At 29.8% G+C, this 22,676-nt stretch overlaps 3 protein-coding genes across 3 annotated transcripts; 1 reads left to right on the top strand and 2 right to left on the bottom strand.

The window, feature by feature from the left end:
* Positions 1-98: 98 nt before the first annotated feature.
* Positions 99-12,078, bottom strand: Lrpprc2 (Leucine-rich pentatricopeptide repeat containing 2). The gene is made up of 16 exons (XM_088257965.1): positions 11,833-12,078; positions 11,367-11,723; positions 10,335-10,491; positions 9,593-9,702; positions 8,656-8,887; positions 7,547-7,753; positions 7,257-7,470; positions 6,110-6,322; positions 5,180-5,400; positions 4,452-4,634; positions 4,111-4,269; positions 3,762-3,976; positions 2,855-3,028; positions 2,307-2,529; positions 1,364-1,586; positions 99-352 (listed from the first exon to the last, which is right to left on the bottom strand). Exons 1-16 carry the CDS (start codon positions 11,970-11,972, stop codon positions 168-170), a joined length of 3,213 nt encoding a protein of 1,070 aa, XP_088114091.1. The 5' UTR covers positions 11,973-12,078; the 3' UTR covers positions 99-167.
* A 16-nt stretch (positions 12,079-12,094) lies between these two features.
* On the top strand, positions 12,095-16,372 carry LOC148310734 (transcription factor IIIA-like). The gene is made up of 6 exons (XM_088257967.1): positions 12,095-12,613; positions 13,092-13,207; positions 13,412-13,582; positions 14,840-15,109; positions 15,437-15,542; positions 15,616-16,372. The coding sequence occupies exons 1-6, from the start codon at positions 12,428-12,430 to the stop codon at positions 15,874-15,876; spliced, it is 1,110 nt and encodes a 369-aa protein (XP_088114093.1). The 5' UTR covers positions 12,095-12,427; the 3' UTR covers positions 15,877-16,372.
* A 562-nt stretch (positions 16,373-16,934) lies between these two features.
* LOC148310733 (uncharacterized) lies at positions 16,935-21,686 on the bottom strand. Its single transcript, XM_088257968.1, has 4 exons — positions 21,583-21,686; positions 21,302-21,476; positions 19,980-20,175; positions 16,935-17,735 (listed from the first exon to the last, which is right to left on the bottom strand). The coding sequence occupies exons 2-4, from the start codon at positions 21,451-21,453 to the stop codon at positions 17,553-17,555; spliced, it is 531 nt and encodes a 176-aa protein (XP_088114094.1). The 5' UTR covers positions 21,454-21,476; positions 21,583-21,686; the 3' UTR covers positions 16,935-17,552.
* Between the last annotated feature and the right edge of the window lie 990 nt (positions 21,687-22,676).

The raw sequence follows: 22,676 nt of genomic DNA, 5'->3' as shown, positions 1-22,676 counted from the left end.
AGAGGCTCTGCATATGATTGATAATATTTTACATGAACACTGACGGTTCATTGTTACTTTTTCAGGACTGGATAACATTGTCAACAGTTCGATAGTAATTTTATTTCATTTTCATTTCATATTTTATTTTAACAGTCAAATCATATAAATCAGTGTCCCACGATTTATCAGCTTCCTATAACATAAGCTTTAGATTTATCATCTAAGTAACCGATAAAGTCTATAGGAAGATCTCTCCTGTGTGACCGAAGAAGACCACTAAACACTTGAATAAATTTTTTACTTGGCTTGATATTTTTTTCTTGCATTTTATTCCACAAGTCTTCTGCTGCACTAAAATCGCTATTAAAACCTGAAAAAATACCTATTTTGAAAAAAAATATATTAACAGCTCACTTAAGATTAAATGAAAGCTACTGCATGAATTTCTACAAGTTAAAAATGTAACCACATCGCTCACTCCTTTCAAGAACGTCATAAATCAAAAATCGTCAATTTTGAGTTGTGCATGTTTTCGTAATGCCCAGAAAATGTACTACATATATCCCAGCAAAAGCGGCATATTTTTAACTTAATATTTACCCGCTACAGGGTAGAAAGTGTTATTTTTGCATTTTGAAGAAAAGGTATTGTTTAATTATTTTTTTAAATATACTAAATATTTTTCAAATGGAGAAAAAATATTCAGGTTTTACCTAAAAAGATCAGTTGCACAGTAAATAGTTAAATAAGTGGCTTGATATTTATTTTTAATACATTGTATTTTATGTTTGATTAAAAACGTTGTCCTGAAAAATCAAGTTTTTTTTATTTATGACGTTCTTGAAAGGAGTGAGGGACATGTACTATTGTAAGCCATGAATTGCCTTTTTTTTGTTTTTTTTTAAATATTTTATTTTATTTTTAGTTTCACTAACAAAAATAAATATTTTGCAATTAATTATTTAGTCTATAATGGCAGTCTGCCTTCAAATTGTGATTTGCATATTTAGCTACAATGTAAAAGATTTTATTCCTTGGGAGATTAAAATACAACATTACCCTACTGCGCTAAAATGCAATCTCCGTTTCACAAAATAACCAAAGATCATAGGATATTTCGATAAGTGATTTTTAAATTCTATTAATTGTGTATTTAATATTGACCTGGACTGGTACCTGATCTTGTTTTCTTAATAAGTTATCAAATTAACCCTGTGTCAATCCAATTAGGTGCCCTTCGCACCATTGAGTGCAGATAAGGGTCAAAAGAAGAAGTCACAAAATGAAAACTGCATTTTTTATATTAGCATAAAAACATACTAATATTTGGATTCAAATATGAAACCATAAAAATGAATATGTAATTGCTTCTAATACTTACTATGGGCTTTGATGATAATTTCACATAAGTCATCGATGGAAACGTTTCGAATGCCATCCATGGCCTCCATAATATTTTCCAATGCTTTAACTTTATTCTCCTCCCCGAGTCTCTGGCATTGCTGCATGAGCACTTCCTGACTAATTGATACCGTGGGATCTAACACATATCTCCTCAATGGTTTCTTCAGACCCATTTCAGCCAGTGCCATTATGAGAGATACCTGTAATAATAATTTCAAATAATTATTCAAGGCTGTTGGTCCGTTGACTAAAATGGAAAGAGTATCCAAATCTTTAGCAAATCATCACTTCTATTTTATTATTAATCAACCAAAGAACACAATTTTTCAAATTGTTTTATAAAGTAATATTTAATATGTTATCTTTATACATGATTGTAAAAATTTTATCATGGATGTACCTTATGACAGATATGCTGCAAAAATTCAATGCAGAGTATCCTACGTACCATTTGGTGATTGTAAGAGAAATAGAGAGATAGATAAAGTTTTCAGATGGCAGTGATAGTGATGTTTCCAATCAAAAATATTTACATGTATTAAATTTGTAGTATAATCAAAATCGACTATATGACTGGTTTGTTATCAACCTTGGATGTGTTTCATATACTTTTACACTTTTTCATTGGGATATATGTAATATTAAAATAATAAAAGTAATTTTTTTAAAACAACCATTTTATATAGCGTCGTTTTGGATATAATCTAATAAAGATATTATGGACATGTGACATCAGAAAAATAATCCATGCAATGGTTTGTTATCCAGGGCAAAGTTGCAAGCGGCAGTATCTCCCCCATGCGCTGGAAAAACCAGATAAAAGAGCCAATAGGTTCTGCTCTGAATAAGGGCACAAGACAGATTTGATGTGACACAAGACCATGTAATGTGTAGCCACAACTGAAGAACATAATAAATACCTGTGATTTGCTGGCACCGTGTATCTTTCTGTCTGCTTCTACAACTTGACTTAACAGACTTGTATATTTCTCTCGATTTTCAGCTGAGATTTTAGTTTCGGATGGAGTAACTACATCATTGGAGAGACTCAATAATCTGCACAGCAATTCATGTTTTAATGGTGTCTTCTTATGTTTCTTGGCGCATTCAATAAACTTCTCGACAGCACCTGCCTCATCAGAACTAGACAAAAAAAATATGTAAATGTACTAAATAAATTAAAAGGAAACATAAACATCCTAACCACACAATGAATTTTTTGTTTTATTATTTTTATTTAACAGTACTGAGATATAGTGCGGTTGGGTTAAAAATAAATGGTAAAATCTAATAAGAATCTAGATAAATGTAAACTCGCATGCCCACTTACTGGAGGATAAGACATCTAAAAATATCTTATAGCATCTAAAACATAATAATAAAATATTGATAATATAGTACAATTAGTAATAGTTTGGACAGTTATTAAAAATTATGGAGCAATGCTAAAAACAATATTATGGCTTACTTATTCAAATAAGATCGTATTAAGGGCCCCAAAAGTATGTTTGATGTTTGGCAAAATCCAGTCCGGTTCAAAAATGTCATCATTCTTTCTAATTCTTTTACACTGCAAAATTCACTTAGAGCATCCAAAAGGCGCCAACAATTAGTTTCAATTGCTTTACCCCCTTTTATGCGACTGTAAAAAAATACATAGGTACTGTAAAAATACTTTTGGTTGGCCATAAGCAATTACGGCACAATTAGAGCGGAAAGTTTTCTCATATACAAATGGTAATGCAATATATTCTCGATGCATTCTTTTCATTCATCTCCACAATTTTATTCACTTTCACATTGGAATTATCCATCGTGGTATTGTGGATTTTTTCAATGTTTTCTGGAATTTCGACCTCATTCAAGCGTCATTTCGTGCTCATTCTGAATGTTATATATAGGATCACATCTGAATTCAGATTTCCACAGTTTTACTGTTGTATATTATGAATAAAGGTCCCCATATACTAAATCCAACTTATGTTAGATTACTTGACTTGTTTTTTCTTTCAAAATGTAGTAAAGAATCACGGCACGATATTCAAATTACAATAAAAAAATATACGAAAATATGTGAATGCTCTCACACAGTCAAAACGCTGTGTGGTAATACATTATCTTTGAGTGGAATGTATTTATCATCAGCCCACACACTAGTTGTCAGCCCACCTAGTGGACACATAACATTCCAATAAAAAATTCTAAAAATCCTGTATTTTTTTTATGTTGGGAATTAAAACTAGATCTCTTTCATAATGATTTTCAACACAAAAACAACCAGATGAATTGAATCCTTTCATATTATTTCATGTATAAAATGTGAATTAACCAAGGATCCTGTAGCCAATTTTAATTTATTCAAAAAAATTATTTACCTTTTTTTGGCATAATCTTCTAATACCGTGATGGCTTGTTTCACTTTTTTGTGCCTTATGAGTAATGTTGCATAGTCTAATATTTTGAATTCATCCAAAACAAAATGTGGCGCTGCTTTATATAATTGTGATAGACAGTTTTGCGCTTTTGTCAGTTCATTACATTTCACGTGTAAATCAAATATGCTTGCAATCATACCACCTGAAAATGTCACCTAAAGAAAAATATCTAGATTTACATTTATGTACATAAAGAAATGGCAACAAATACATTTTTTTAATTATGTTAATATTATTAATGAAAGTCTGTAGTTTTTTATTAGTAATATCAACAACACAAAAAACTTACATTCTGCCTTTCACATTTGCTTATTACTCTCATGGCTTCCTTGATATTGCTCTGGCGGCAATATTCTTGTAATAGTTTCCTTAATACGCCTCTAGTATTCATTTTTTTAGATTCCAATTCAATTAAATGCGCTTCTAACTGGTCTATTGTCATCTCCCGCTAAAATTTTCATTTTTAAATTAATTTTTATTTGAAATTTTATTGAATTTATTCATAGCTGGTGATTTCAAGAAAATAATTTTAAATATTTCCAATGGACAAAAAATATTGATGAAGACTGAATATAATTTTTATTTTTGATGTACATTACACTTTGAAAATAAATAAATAAACTTGCTTACTGGATGTGGAACATGCTGGTTGAATGATGAGATGCCGTCATTTCTGTAAGATTTATTCATGGAAATCAACATTTCTTTTAATTGATCTAACTCTTCTCTGTTAATATTTGTTAATGATTCGATATTTTGAATGCATGTTTCTATAGCTGATGCTGAAATTCCAATATCGGATTTAATCAACCCCTGGAAATTAAAAAAGTTATTTGTATTATTCACACATTAAAAACCCTTATCCGCACCCCAATGGTACATAGGGCACTGCATCATATAAACGCAGTGTTATTTTGATCATTAACGCATGAAGGAAAGGTGATCAGCCCTACGCTTCAAGTACCAGTCCAGGGTAATATTAAATATATATTGGAGTGAAAATATCACTTTTATTTATTTGACCCCCCCCCCTTGGGAATCGAACCCAGGACCTCCAGAACGATAGCCGAGCGTGCTGACCATTACACTACGGAGGCGGACAAAAACAAATTACTAAATAAAAATAAAATGTACCATTTACATGTATATTTACCATTTTTTTCAATGGTGTGATCCATTTAGAATTTGCATATCAGAACAGAATGTAAATAAATAAGATGTAATGTGCGAATTATCCTGCACATAAAATATTGTGTATTGCCGTGTAAACCTAAGTGATTTTAAGAATATACATTTATAAATAATTAATTTCATATCAACATACTCGTAAATACATAATTAACAAAATTTTGTTTTACCTTGATAATTTTATCAATATTATGAGTATTGTCTATCCACTTCACTTTTGATATCAGTGAAACTAAAAATAATCCCACCCAGTCTTTCTTTGTATCTGATGGCTTTTTATAAAATACATCAAGAATTTTGAGTAAGGTATCAACATCTTTTGTTCCCATAAAGCACTGAACCAATGGTGGTATTAGAACATTACATGATAAATTAGCTGGAAATTTTTCGCCTGAAAACAAATTTGGAAACAATCTTAAATACTGTCATTTCTTGATGAAACTCCATCAAAGACGCCTTTATTAAGGCATTTTGAGTAGTCAGTTGTAAAAAATATAAGTAAAACTATTATACTGATTGCTTCATTTGATAAACTGTATATATATATATAGTAAGTAGACAAAAACGTTAACTCTAAAATTCCTGTTTTAATAATCCCTGTTTTTTAAAGCTTTTAGCCTGAATAAAATAGCCACTATTAAACTCAAAGTTGAATTAACTTTTAAAACTACATATATGTCATTTTCAACTACTTAGTGTATTTTGCCAGTGTATAGAACGTTGAAAACTTTATAATATGCATCTTAAAGTCAAAATTGCATATTTTTGAGTAAACGTTTTTTGCCAGTACACCCACAATATATCAAATCTGAAATGTATTTGTAGAAATAATTCAGAGATAATAAAATATTTAATTTATTTATAATAAATAGGTGCCTAAGATATTAAAAAATGGTAGCAACCAAGGTGAGGAAATTGGCACTCAATGAAGTTCCAAAAATTCCACAAGGTCCTAATAGAGTAATGACATTAATTAGCTAAATATGTTGTATTCAAAATCTGAAAGTTTAACAAAGCTAAAATATTTTAACAATAATTTAGAAATCACAAGTAGAAATATCCATATTATTTTAAAATAATGTTTTTTTTTCATAACTTACATGTTTTGTATGCTTCCTCTAGTTGTCCATTTTTTAATAATATACATAAAACGGGACTTAAAGAGCATGATACTGATATTCCGCATGCTTGAAATTTATTTATTAAAACATCCGGCAATGTTATATTCAGATTGGGTAAAATGAAATCCATGAATGTCTCGTGATCTGGTACAATCTCCACAGAATTCATAAATGTTAGTACATCAAATAATCCTGGAATTTAAGTATTTATTTAATATTGTTCCTTTTTCTTATGACTCCCATCTGCACCCAAGTAGTATATAGAGCACCGCATTGGATCAAAACAGTGTTTACTTAATTGTTAACTTAGGCCTTAATTGTAAACTGTCCGCCTCCGTAGTGTAATGGTCAGCACGCTCGGCTACCGTACTCGAAGTCCTGGGTTTGATTCCCAGGGGGGGGGGTCAATTAAATATAAGTGATTTTTTCAATCTAATATTTATTTAATATTACCCTGGACTGGTACCTTAAGCGGAGGGCTGATAACCTTTCCTTCATGTGTTACCGATCAAGATAACACTGCGTTTATATGGTGCAGTGCCCTATGCAACATCGGGTGCGGATGAGGGTTTGAAGGAAGGAAACTTAGGCGAGGTGATCAGTCCTGCCTATCTTAGATCAAGGACGGGAATATATATGATAGGATATATGTAGATGTCATATGTTAAGGACCTCAGGGTAAAGGACGTTACTGCTATATGTAAAAGGAAATGGTGGAGGAATAGTATTTATATATAACGGAAAAGGAAAACAATTTAAATCAAATAAACCCATTACTTTCAAAAATCATATTAATTGCGTATTCAAAGAGTTTTATTTTCATTGAAAAAAAAGTGATTTTGTTGAATACATCGTAAAGATATGTACTCCGAAATACAGAATTATTCATTTGTATGAATTCAAAAAGAAAATAAGTTTTTTTATGTTCCTGATATGTGACAAATATATGTATATTCAAAATGAATATATGTGCATACTAAGAACATGGGTCCAGAAAACAATAAGTGATTTTTAAAAAAAATCTTTTTGTCTTAAATTTACTTTTTTAATAATCCTACCACACATATTTTAACATGAATTTATTCAAATCTTAACCCTGGTAGAGATAAATAAATAAAATTATTACCCTTTTCACCAGTAGTTTTTGATGCTTGCACAAATAATGGCCAAAAGAAATGACATCTTAAAGAGTTCCCTTGTTCCTTGAGGCATCTCAAAAACTTATATGCAAGGTCTGTCTTTCCATAATACAAGGCTGCTTCACAAGAAGTATGAAGCGCATATATATTTTTTTTAGTTTCAACCAAATCCATTGCGATAGTTTGAATAACTTCAAAAGGCTAAACAAAATTTTTAAATATTTTTTATACATGATAAATGGTAATTAAAAATAATTATAAAGATAATAATGCATACCGATGATGATTTAACACATTCCCTTAAGAACTTTCGACAATATTGAGATTCATTGTCTGGGGACACCAATCTGAGAGAGGATAATTCTTTGTAAATACTATAAGCTGCCGAGGGATAACCTTCGTGAACAAGTTGAATGCAAACTGAATGAATATATCGCGGCATTTCAGTTGACGTATGTACTGTATGAGGTAAAAACTCCAACAACTAAAAATTAAACATCAATTATTATTTTATAAGTCAACAATAAATCAGAGTAATAAAAAAAAACTTTTAGCAGATTATGCATTCAGTTATAGACAAAATAACTACGTAAATAACTATGCACTGTTGTATTTAATTTTTTAATTAAAAAGTAAATATTTCAGAAATAAGCAAATAAACTTGGAATTCATTTTATAACAAATAATTATAATAATCTACGAGCTGTACAATGCCATCATAATATGTTATAGCATGTTACAAAAAACTAAAAACCAGTGAAGCAAAACAAACGAGTTGAATTGTGGTCCTGTGGTTAGTGTCATGAACTCTTGAGTCAGAGTTTCTATATCACATTAAACGAACTCTTAACAATTTTTTTTTTAAATAATTTTTAATAAGAGTATGCTTAAATCTACAACAATAGTATGTATAAAATTGAAATTTTAAATATTAAATATCTCTTCTCTTTTAGAAATTAAACATATATTATTAAAAAATACACTAATAATTATATCGCCATTTCATATTTCTAGTCACATTATATTATATTGTTTAGTGGTGATACTAAGTGATTAATTATAATATATGTATGAGTAAATAAAAAATAACTTAATAACTAAAAGTTTATTTTAAAAATACAAATGTTGAAATATAAGGGTGGAGACTGACCGCAGCCATTTCGTCGTAACGTGTTACGTTACGATGCGAGCATTCGTATGGTCAGTACACCGAGCCGAGCGCTTCATCCATAGTTTCAGATGCTCGCCGCGAGCGATGTTATGATGTTTCGTTACAACGACATGCTCCGGTCAGTCTCCACCATAAGACATATATGTATGTATAAAATAATATTTAATAATATTTAAATACTACATATATAAATGAAAGTTTTTTGCTGAACTTACTCTTTTTATGTATGATTCCAAATTTTTTTGTGCTAAACATTTTATAACATCCATTACTTGTTTTTCAGAAAACACTATTCCTTTTTTTTGTGATTCTGAAATTGATTTTTCAAATTCCTCAACACAATCATTCCAAATGAAAACTTTCATTATTGATATTTGTGTTCCATTTGTAGGTTTTATTTTCAATGATTTCATCATTTCCAATACCTCCCCAAGTCCTCCGAGATGTCTATAAAAAACATTATAAATTTGAAATAAAAACACTACTTCAAATAAATAATTAATAAAATAAAAAATTGATCAATATTAATACAAATTGTTCTTTTCCACCATCAATTTTCTTGAACAGTCGAAACTCAAAATTTCAATCACAAAGCATAAATATGCTTGTCAATATATCGACGGCCCCTACGTTAAGTACTCTATCTGCAAATCTGTTACTTTACAGGAGAGAGCTTAGAAGATTTTTTCATTTTTTCAATTTTTTTTTTATTAATTAACGGTTTTATCTGGAATTCTAAACTAGTATTATACATTCAAAAACATGATAAAAAAATGTTTTAAATCGTTTTAAAACTTCATGCTTTGTCAAAATTAAGTACATAGTTAGCGTTTTAGGAGTTCAGTTCATTTCGAAAATTCGATGTAGATAGCGTCTTATACGCCTGAAAATTAGGCGTAATTTATTTTATATATTTTTTTGTTTGTTTATATTTGTAGATAACGGTCAGTTGATAACATACACCAAATATCTCAAAATCGACAAAAATGTATTTAGAGCACTTTACGTAGGGCACGTCGATATGATGCTAAAATATTTATTTGTAGCTTTGCATTTGTGTAAAAACATTGAGTTTTGTCCAAGCGCTTTGAATTGAAATTATAAGGTGAAGTTTAAATTTTAATTAATATAATAATTCACAAATAATACTACCTTGCTTTACCATGACCTTCGATCAGGGAATTGAGAGTAACATCAGTTATTGGTATATTAATCGACTTCATATTGGACAGTATCTCTGCAGCTTGGTTCATGTCGCCCACCTTTTTAATAATTTAGAAGGAATTATGAATTATACAAATTTTATTTCATTTACCATGTATAAACTATGTCTTAGAAGGAATTATGAATTATACCCCGACAAATTTTATTTTATTTACCATGTATAAAGTATGTCTTATACAAGGGAGCATTTAAAAGTGACTGAAATCAGCTTACGGAGGGTGGATTTCTTCTCGAATTGGATTTTCTAGGTATCTAGATTCATTGTTCTTATGACATTACCAGAAGAACGGTGCAACTGACTATCAATAATAATAAACAACTAAGTAAGTCAATTTTATTCATCATTATCAAACACTGTATGTGAAACATAAATTTGAGCCTTAGCATTGAAACATGTATAATATAGCAAAATAATTTGTGGTATGCACTGAGTTGACCCTAAATTTTAATAAAAGAAGATTAGCACTAAAACAACCGACATGTATTGAACACCTAGAAAACAAAGAATAATGGTTCTAATAATAATTTTATGGGTAAATTAAGTGATATTTTTTTATGTTTCCTGTTATTCAATTTAATGTAAATTACAATAAACTCTCACCAAAGAAAATAATTTTATTTTTTATTATATCTTATTTACATTTAAAGATTTAAAAATATGTTCATTTACCGCACAGACAGCATCAAGCAGAAGGTGGTATGTTGTGGCATTTGGTTTAATAGGTGACATGTTCTCTATGAAAGTTCTAGCGATAAAACTGTGGCAGTTTTCCTTGTAACACTTTAGAATCTCATTGTAGTGACTGATGTTTAGAGGCAAAACATTTCTAGAAGGAGACAAAATTAATTACTTTCGAATGATAATTCAAATTTTACATTTGCGTACATAGGATTTTTTTAAGCCCTTATTCCTAATGGTGCATAAGGCACTGCATCATATAAACAAATTGTTATCTTGATCACTAACACATGAAGGAAAGGTGATCAGCCTCTGCTTCAGGCAACAGTCCAGGGTAATATTTAATAAATATTAGAGTGAAAAATCACTCATATTTAAATAAATAAATAATCAATCCCCCCTAGGATTGGAACCCGGGACCTCCAGCAAGATTGCTGAGAGTACTGACTACTTAACTACGCCATGGCGCCTGTCTTTACTACATGAATGAATATATTTACTTTCAATAATATTACTCGCATTTAATTTGAAAAAAGCGTTGTTTATGTACATATATAGTAAATGCAAATATTTTCTAATGGTAAAAATCTGTCATCCTAGTCTGCCTACTTTTTCTTTTCGAAAACTGACCGAACTTTTAAATACTTCAGGTGAGGAAAGTTAAAACCAAGACAGAAGGGGCACTTGAATGCAGTCATGCATTTATTTCAGTAAATACCATCGTTATGGAGAGAGAAATATGGATATAAAGAAAGAACAAATATAATAAAAACTACCAAAATCAAACAACCCCGGTTCATTTCATCATGATAGAGAGATTATCGTTATGAGGAGAATACTCACAAAGAGAGATTACCGTATCATATTTTTTGCCAATGCTTCAACCAACATTACAGGGTCCATACTCAGGGCACTATGGCACCGAAATTTTGGAAATTCAACATTTTCATTTTAAGATATAAATCTTACTATCGATTTGCATAAGTCAGTATTAGATTTTAAAGAAAACCACTAAGTACTTACATTAAAGTTTCACAAATGGTATTCAGAAGATTTATCCGCTCACTAGGTATAACAGAAGGAAGAACACTGGAACAGCAACTTATTAACAGCAAAGCTTGCTGGGACGTTGCCGAATTACTCTCTTTAATTTTATGGATCAACTTCAACAAATCATATTCATAAACTCTGTTTTTATTGTTGAAGTCCTGAGTCAACTGTGAAGTAATTTTCTCGGCCATAGTATCAATCGAATATATACTCTGGTCAATACCTTTTCCTGTACTATTTTCCGAATTTGAAATTGAAGAGAAAGGCCGGGTGTTGCATACATCATATCTTAATGTATTTGTTCTAGACTTTCCAATATTTGTAAAGACACTGCAAAATAATACACAGTAAAAATAAAAACCAAACGTATTTCTAAATTGTTTCATAACCAATATTAATATATTTGCAATGTACAAATCTAAATAGAGCTGAAATATACCTTGGATTTGTGATTGGTAAAATATAGTTTATTTGCATATTTGGTTTGTATACTTTATATCCAATTGGCCGACCATATTTTGCTATCGAAAACGATGTGGGCAAAGCAAAAATAGTTTTTCTTATTCTTAGGGATATCATTTTAATATCGAGAAAAACTGCATTAATATTTTTTATCGGCTTTATAAGTTCTCCACAATTTAAGGTTATGTCGGTAATGTTATTCTCCCTGATCAGATGGTCAAAATTTGACAGTTTTTCTTTATTACATAATATTATGCTATAAAATATATTTCTTTACTGATAGCCGTGTAATGTTGTACAAAATATCTATGGTTTACTTTAACTTTTATGATATTCAAAAAATTAACGTAGATACACGAGCATAGGGTGTGTTTTGTCGTACAGTTCCATAAAAATATGGTAGTACTATAACTGTTTAAATAAACACATATTTTATTTTGACGGTTGACAGTTTTTCTTGACATGTGTTAATTTTGTGGTTAGGGTTTTATATTTATTATGGATTGCTGTCAATGAAAGCATTCTATTTGCCAGAAGTTTAGTAAAAAAAAATAGCCATCGTCAATCTTAACATGGTCTGGTCAGATTCTGGAGACGGTTTATCAGATTTGAGCGAATGTACAGCGATAAATAAATCGACTCAAATACTTCCAACGAAGAAAGATACCCGTAGACATCCATGTACGTTCGATGGATGCCATTTGATATTTACTCGCCCTCATCGCTTAGCAGCCCACTTGAGAGTTCATACTGGAGAGGTAAACGTCCAGTTATTTTTTAATTTACTAGTAACTTACCATGTAAAAGTCAGGCGTATCTACCCGAAACCTATGCACATGGGCTGTTTATAAATCAAACTTGGAAGAGATTAACATGCCGGTTGACACTAAATATCGATAATGCGTGAATTTATTCAGAATTTCTAAAGCATTTGCTTTAGGTGCATGATTAAAATGTCTAATTTCTTAGATTTCCAAATAAATTACTCTAGATTATTATATAAACTGTTTTTTTATTTGTTTACTCATAATAGGTCAATTTAAAACATGTGTAAGATATTTCAGGAATTGTAAAACCTATTTAATACTTATCGTTGCAGTGACGTCTGATATGGTTGCAAAACACACTTTTATTGATCTGTGACCAGTTCAAATGCTACCGCATATAAAAATGTTATGTAACTAATATATATTTAAAAAAATTAAGTATGTAAAATCTTACTAATCAAATTTCTAGAAACCATTTCCGTGTGAATTCTCGGGCTGTAAAAAAGCATATACAAACAAATCTCATCTCTCCCGCCATGTAAAGTCAATCCACCAAGTGGAAATTATACAAGATACAATATACAGGTAATTTTAATTTGATGTATTGCACATTTTCTAATATATATTTAAAACAACTTCAGTCAAAGAATTAGGAGAATCCTACTTTGAAAACAGATCTGAAATGGTATTATTCAGCATAGAGGTGGCTCTTAGAGGTGGCACTAATGAACCCACTGATACTTTTCATTTAAACTACATCTATTATTACTAAAGATAACTTTTTTTCAGGTGTCCTAAATGTCCGAATGAGTTCTCAACAAATCAGAATTTGAAAAAACATTTATCGAGGAAACATAACAAAGATGTTCTGTATTGGTGTGATATTTGCCAAATCAGTTTCATGAAAAAGAATCGTCTGTCAGCACATATGTTTATTCATACAGGAATCAAACATTTTAAGTATGTTATGTTACATATAATTTATATTTTATTATTTTAACTAGTTTGAGCACTAAAGTGGCTACACAGAAGAAAAAACATCCATTGATTTTTTAGTAAATATATTATTTTATTCATACAACGGATTAATTTTTTAACTAATTTTTCTTACTGAAATTCTATTTAACAAAGAAGAGTATAAGATTTAAACAGAATGGCGATGCCAGTTATGTAGACTCCGTTAAACCCAAAAATAAAAAGCAACGAAATATATTATGAGGGTTTATTTCGTCATACGAAATGAATAAATCAGATTTGCACAATCACAACTCTTCGTACATTTGTATTTTTCAGCCTAGATAGGTGACAGAATTTAAAAAAATCAATAAGTCTGCCATTTCAAGAAATGTTCCGGTCATATTTTTGAAATATCCCCGAAAATGTATGTAATATTCAACATTTTTAACCGCGTTAACTTTGTTCCTGAGAGACGCCCGTGTGCGGCGGTATTTCGCCGTTTTTTAAATGATTACTTTTATCATGTATTTAGTTAGGAAACTATTTATTTTCCCAAACAAAAACGTTCAATGGGATTCATTGTGCCTTTTTGGTACTCTGTAATACACTTGTGTCACATTATTCTTGAAATATATATCGTAATATAAACAAATAAGATTGTAACATAAATAAATCAAAGCACGCATCGTATGTCACTCTTACCCACTGGCGATGCGTAGCGTCGAGAGTGAGACAGATAGCATGATTATGCGCGGACTAATTATCGACCTCAAGAAAAATCAGGGATCTGTTCTTTTATTTATACTTGTGATGTTACAAATTATTTGTCAGATATTTCAACAGATGTCATAAGGCCAAAGATTGACGTATTATTTTATCCAAAGTTTCACATCATGAAAAAATCCCTCCAAGTTGAACTGAGGTTCGTAACTTGGAGCAAAGTAAAAACACATACGCTTATGTCAGCCGCGTATTGGGCATGTTTTGTGAAAACACATACGGTTATGCGAGCCGCGTGGATCTGGTTAACAAGCGCCGTGGCGTAGTCGAGTACACGCTCCACCCGACTCAAAACTGGAGTCATAGCTTGGGTTCCTGCCAATCGCAAAATGAATTCAAGAAATATTTATTTTCAATTGGTCTGGATGTTTGCGATATATTTGTCATATCTACCTTCCCTATCCTTACAAGCCCCTACAATAGAAAGAATGGGCTTGTGGGATATTCCTTTTAAAAAATAAAAAATGCTGTTTTTTTTAGGTGTGATAGTTGTGATGAAACCTTTTCTACATTGATAGAATGTAATAAGCATAGGAGAAATCACCGAATCTACACATGTTTCTGCGGTCTACAATTTAACAGATGGACTGAAATATCAAAACATCGAAAATTAGAACACACTCAGTCGGAATATCAGTGTGACTTTTGCCAGAAAATATTCAAAGTAAAGGCATACTTACGCAACCACTTAAAAATTCATTTGATTGCAGACCAAAGAGATGTTTTTCCTTGCCCTCATGACTGTTCCAAGTAAGAAATTAACTTTACAGTAATGTTACATCATGTTATTTTTTTTAGTATTCATAAAGGTTATTTTAAAAAATTATGTTTTTTTTTGTTTAAATTATAACACAGTAGACTCTCAATTATCCAGATTCACATTGATGCGGGTTACGGATGAACTAGGGTGGAAAAAAAGATATTTGATTTTTATATTTTTTTCTTTTGAGATCATTTGTGATTTTTATTCCTCGCCGCTTTAAATGACTGATAATCAACTATAATGCAATACTGCTTAAAATTATGTTCTTACTTCATGTTGTTTACTTTTTTTAAATTTAATATATTATTTTGCAGATTTTACTCAAAACGATCCAACTTGGACCACCATATCAATTCAGTACACGAAGGAATAACATTTAACTGTACTTTTGCCAATTGTACTGCAAAATTATCAACAAAGGTAACTTTGTTACACATTTATATTAATTTTATAGACATTTTCATATTTGTAATATATTAATTCTTTTTTATAGAAAAAACTGGAACAACATGTTATCAAACATGGACAACCAGTAATCAAAAAGAAGCAATCTAGGCAGCGTAACAAGCGTAAGGACATTGGGAAATTTAAACGGTCCACGGCGATTCGCCTGTCTGGTGTTAAAATACCTATTGCACATGAAAAATACATAATCAATAGAGAAAATGTATGTGTCAAATTTAGTTCAGTAGAAAATTATGCAGTCAATGAAAATTTGGAGCTCATAAAAAATGTATCAAAGAAAAATATGTAATAAATTGATTAATTTAAGTTTTATTTGGTAAATACACACTATTTCTTCTATTGTGACATGTGTTTCGATCTATTCCACATCATTTTAAGAAATAGTGGTATTTACCAAGTAAAACTTAAATTAAAAATGGATAGATATTACCACTAAGTGACTACCGAATCAATTAATGAAATTTAATTCATTTGAAAAAATTTAAATATGTTGGTTGATGAATGGGATGTTAATTAGTTTATCTATACTTAATTATTTATTTTTATAATGAGAATTTTTTCGACACGTGCAAGTATGCAAAAAAAATACATACCTTGATATGTATGTATATTTTTTTTCAATATCCAGTATGAAAAAACTGATTGTCGTTATACAATCTGTTAGTCATATTTTATGCTCTTATATAAAGTATTGAATTGTTAGAAAAAGTTTGTTCCTGTTATGTACAAAATTTCTTATTTTTAAAATGGTCTCCAAAGATTTCAAATCTATTAAGATATGCATACTACACCTAAAAACTTGACGATTGAGTTTTCTCGATTGCATTTTTAGTCTAGTATCAATTTATGCTTTAAATACCTGATATGCACTAATTATGTGAATTTCTTTTGTATTGTTACAATAAACACCTATTATATAAAGTAAATGATGTTTTCATACCTTTCTCAATTTGAAGACAATAAGACTAACATTAACCCTTTAAGTGCCAGGAGATATCAGTAAGGCCTGGTAGGCCGTAACATTTAAAAAGCTAATTAAAGAAAAGTAAATTATGTTTTTTGTCTGTATGTTTGAAGGATATTATAAAGACTTGCCAAAATTAAACACTGTGTAATGTTAAATATGTACATATGTGTTCCACATTTTAAATTATTAAAATTAGTGCCTAACACAGAAAGAAACAAGCACAAAAATGAGCACGTTTACGCGCTAATTTTGTATGGCTGGCCTGGTGAGCATGGCATCGGAGAGGCGCAGAACCGGTTAAGGCAGTTGTAGCAGTGGGACTTCAAATTCCCATCATCCTATTATTTAAAAATCAAAGGGTAATAAATAAAACATTTGTATTTTAATACATATTTAGTTGATACTTTTATTTAAATTCATACACTACTGACTAGGTTTAATACTAACGTTGTTAAAATATAAACAATAACATATAAAATGTTAAAAATTATATAATGATGTGTAGAAAGATTAGAAAACTAGTATTTTTAGTGTGTAATTACAAAGCAGACCAAAAAATAGCACATATTTTAAAAATAGAGGTAGAACCATATTACTTTTATTATAAAAAAAATAATAATAATAAAACAGATTCGAATTAGAAACGAGAAGTTTACTTAAGTACATTTAATATTTTGAGATTATTAAAATAGCTTATTAAAAAAATATAAAAAAATGATGCTTTTATATAAAACTTTTGCTCATAATTTAATCTTAAAATTAAATAAGGCAGTTTCTTTACATCAAATAAAAACATGACAGTTTATTACTTTGCAATCACATAATATCAATTTAAAACACAAATGAGCTTTCAATTTCATGAGTATACCCTTGAGTATTAACACCAAATATTGGGGAGGTAAAAAGTATTTTAAAGTTAAAAATGTGCGGACTGAATACATCCCTAGGATTATGAGAATTGGAGTGTATTATTTGATCATAAAACTACTGTAAAACGATTAACGCCCGCACATCAGACCAATAGCCAATCCAGCAATGAAAGAAGCTAAAAAGACGTGTGTTTCGGTAGCTCTGTAATATTCGTCTCCGGCGACAGTGTGATACCACTTTTTAGCTTTTAACTGCTTCTTTTTCAGAACATCATCCACCTTCTCCAATTTCCTGTCAACAAATCTCTCAGCCTGAAAACAAAAATTAATCGCTATAAGACTGTTGCAAGCATTAACTGGTAATCATCATTTAAATTAGTTTATTGAAACGCTTAAAAAAATCTTATAGGGTTTTATAAATATCTTTCTCAAATTCAATTTTAATATCGCTCTGAAATTCTAGTTCGAGTTCACTAATATCTTCAGCATTAAAACATGTTTATGAATAAATAAACTTTGTTAAAAGTATGGGTTATTATTAAAAAAGCAGTATAAAATGCTTTTTTTATAAGATTTCTCAATACCAATACTCATTTACAATGTACCAGATTTTTTTTAAATAATTGATATATCACATACGTTTCTGTGGTTGCGGGTATACTTTATTGTACCTAAACGTACGGGATACGGCTTATGGCGTTCGGGCTATAATATAGCGAACGTATCACATACGTTCGTATGGGTAGGACGGTTAAATTAACTGGAATGTTAATTTCAACTATTATTTTTGTAATACATATGTAATTTTAGCGAAGTAAATTTATTCATAAGTTCTAGAGTAGGATTTTGACATCTCAACATAAGTTAAGAAAACTGGAAGTCTGGATATTTGCAGGGCTTATAACCAGCCATAGGCTGGTTTGAATGATCAATATAAACACATGTACATTCACCATTTTCACAGCATACTTAATGCTATGTAGATGAGAAAATAAAAAAATTATATTAAAATTGTGATGGTATTTTAAACAGTTTTTGTTGCATTGTTATGCTATTGTTTGAGATTTCCACCACATTTTAGACTGCATTACGAAATCAAACATTTGGATTCAAGTAAATATCAGTAATATAATGCATATCACCTGACAATTGTTGACAAAATTGTGTTAAGAAACATGAATGACACATAGCTTTATAACACTGCATGACACTAAAATCAGTGTGTATTATTTCTGTAAATATTGATAAGTCAATACAGTGATGCCTCGCATAGCAAACGCTTTGCATAATGAACACTGCGTACAATGAACTTTCTGTTTGTCCATTACGTGACTCACACAACGGACTGTATCGTACGTAATTATCAAAAGAAGAGCTCCAAGCACTTCTAATCCAGCAGCATGATGAAGCTCAAAGAGAAGCTTCATCTGACAACGAGGAGGAGCAATCATATCAACCAATCTCAACTGCTGCCACCAAGGACATCTTTGGTCAAATGGAGAGAGGTTCACAAGTTTACCAACACTCACTATCCAACCTCAGCTGAGGCAAGCAGGATCAACAGTCTCTACCACTTGCCTGTTATTTTAGCTAGGTGTTGAAGAGGGAGAAACAGACAACCTTGGAAAAAAAATTCAAGTAGCAAAGGATGGAACAAGATTCGACCCTGCAGCCTCGTACTCTTCTAAATAATTTACAATTTTTTTTTTTTTTAATGTGAGTATCTTTATGTTACGGTACCATATTTTATGTACAGAATAATGTTATGAATTAAAATTTTTAACATATCGCTCACTCCTTTCAACAACGTCATGTATCAAAAATTGTAAATTTTCATTTGTGCATGTTTTCGAAATGCCCAGAAAATGGGCTATATCCCAGCAAAAGCGGCATATTTTTAACTTAATATTTACCCGCTACAGGGCAGAAAGTGTTGTTTTTGCATTTTGAAGAAAAGCTATTGTTTAATTATTGTTTTAAATATAGAAAATTTTCAAATGGAGTAAAAACATTCAGGGTTTACCTAAAAAGATCTGTTGCACAGTAAAAAGTTTAATAAGTGGCTTGATATTTATTTTTAGTACATTTTACTATATTTTTAAACTTTTTAAACGATCTCCTGCAAAATCGATTTTTTGATATATGACGTTTAAAAAAGTTTTTTGATATATGACGTTGAAAGGAGTGAGCAATATGTTATGGAAAAATGCATTTCATATAATGAACTTTTCGCATAATGAACTTTTTCCTGGAACTAATTAAGTATGTTATGCGAGACATCACTGTATATGATAGCAAGAAAAATTTTGAATGCAAATAAACATAATACAGTTTCATATATTTATACAGATAAGATTGATTTTGATATAGTTTCATTTTATGATAGTTTTTTTCCAGGATTTTTAATAAAATTCTAAAGGTACACAATAACAAATTGCACAAATAGCCTTCTTTTAAGCACTGAATTTAATTATCTTTTAGAAAAAGTTTCATATCTATTAAATCGAATAAATTTTACTATATTGAAAGCAATTTAATATGTTTCAGGAATATTACTTTATCAATCCATGCGGGGGAGCTTCCTGTCGCTTCCTTCTCTATTTTATCACTGAGCTTGTCAACTTTTTTTGCAATTTTGTCCCAATCCAAATTTATGTACCCTTGCTGCTCAGCATAGTGAATTCCAACAGTAGTGGCTCCCAATCCCACACCGGATACCTTTCCCAACCTCATTGTTATAAACCCAGTGAACCTGAAAATAACAATTACGCCTTTTAAATTATTTTCAATTAAATCTATGAAATATTCTATCCAATGTAACCACACAACTATTACTTTAGGAAAGCAAAGAAAGAAGTGTTTTTTTGTTGATGTTGTTTGTTTTATAATTTGGTCTTAGATATATGTGTATATATATATATATATATATATATATATATATATATATATATATATATATATATATATATATATATATATATATATATATATATATATATATATATATATATATATATATATATATATATATATATATATATATATATATATATATATATATATATATATATATATATATATATATATATATATATATATATATATATATATATATATATATATATATATATATATATATATATATATATATATATATATATATATATATATATATATATATATATATATATTTACATATATATATATATATATATATATATATATATATATATAAATATATATATATATTTTTTTAAAGCTTAAGCATGCTTTAGTCACGTAATGATACATATGTTGAACTCAGGCAAACCACATGTAACTGATGTTCAAACGGGTGTTTGTTAGCTCCACATTAACAAAACATTTAGCCGTATGTATTATGATATTGTCTACATCATGCAAATAAACATTAACAATGCGAAGCTCTTCAAATAAAAGAAGAAAATCAAACCTTTAGGACTACATTAAAACGTTCAATGTTAACTGCAGTAAATTAACAAAATTATAGTCGAAGCCCTTAATGTAGAACACTGTGAAATGTTATAATTGATGTTTTTACCCATGTAATATTAAAATACAAAGTTGGGAAACAAAGGTAAGATGAAAAAAATACATTTTTATTAAATTGATGGATACAATATAAAAACTATTGATTTAATGATATGATAGTTAGGATTTATATATTTTTACCTCAAGTAAAAATATTTTTACAGCCAATCATTTTCTAACCTTTCCTATGGCGCATTTTAATTAAGCCAGCATTCAGTTATCATTAAAAAAGAAAAAAATGATGGAAAGGAAATAATAAAGCATACCTGGGCAAATACCGACATATGGAATATTAAAACGTTATTAATTAAGAATAGATAATTTCTCACCATCCAGAGAGTGAGCCGAAAATTAACTGGCGTATAGCTGCATCCCACCCTATTTCTCCCACAGCTTTGTCGATAAACTTCTTTGTATCTTTGACGACTTTCTCTACCTCTTCGGGAGCATCATTGGATCGAGGAGATTTTGAACGGTTCATGATGAAGTAAAGAATCAAAAAACCTTGAAATAAAAGAGTTATCAGTAACGGGATACAATAAATTCGCCCACGGGTAGTCGAACACTAAACTCACAGCACTTATACACAGATTATACTGATGAAACCGACCTTACACAAAAATAGAAAAATATTTGAAGGGTACCGCAACTGCGAATAATAATTACGCGTGACTCAAACAATATTCAGATTCACTCTCGCAAACGTCATCTGTCAAAATAGTGCAATAATAAATTATAAATAAATTATTTATTTCAGATAATGAATCTATTGTCTATATTTTATTATAATGGCAACATTGATCATACCTGTGTCTACTACGGAGTAGTTGTATTTGTATATACAGTAAACCCCCCTATAACGTTGAGATAAGTAACGAGTTGTCGCAGGGAATATTATGAGGAATTAATGATTTAAATTGTATTTTTACAATTTAACAATTAGTAATAACTGAAATGAGTCACTAAAAATTATAATACAATTTGAAAACATTTACCCTCTATCTAAAATGTTAGCTCCGATAATGTGGTACCTATCTCAACGTTATAGGGGAGTTAACTACAAAAGTAGTGGGGCGGAATCAAATCTTATTTTTTCCTAGAATTTTTCACAGAATTAAATAAAATTAAAGTAACTTTGAACATAATGAGTTAAACCGCTCACATAGACAAAGACTTTATAATTTGATACTAAGTAGCAACATGATAAGCGGTGTTGTATATATACAAATACTAACTTGTGTATTTATAAGCCGTAGCTATATTTTATAGTCGGTAGGACATTCGGTAATTCCAAAAAAGGAATCGGTCTGTTACTATAACTAGAGATGTAAGGAATGAAAATAAAAATCAGTTTTTATAATAATGAAAATAAAAGTCATCCTTGATTTACATTTGCTGCCCAATTATACGCCTGCGCTTATTTGTTTAAATTATTTATGGGATTCGATAAAAAAAGGTTAACCGAGGTATTGATTAGAGGTTATGATTTTTATTCAATATTACACCCGTTATAGAGTATTTGAGAATATTTAAGATTTTTTTTATACACATTACCTACCTAGTTCACTAAGTGAATTTTTTTTTCAAGGATGTATTTATTGGAAAGTACCCTGTAGTCTACGCAATTTTACACGTATAAATACACAAGTACCTGCTTGCGTAGAAAAGTGACACTAATGTATAAAAATATGTATAGTCTATGGT

This window comes from Brachycentrus maculatus, unplaced genomic scaffold (genome assembly GCF_059751285.1).
Source record: "Brachycentrus maculatus isolate JH-2025_06_01 unplaced genomic scaffold, ASM5975128v1 h1tg000089l, whole genome shotgun sequence".
NCBI lineage: Eukaryota > Metazoa > Arthropoda > Insecta > Trichoptera > Brachycentridae > Brachycentrus > Brachycentrus maculatus.
The sequence above is the reverse complement of the archived record's forward strand: the minus strand, read 5'-3'. Positions and strand labels throughout refer to the sequence as shown.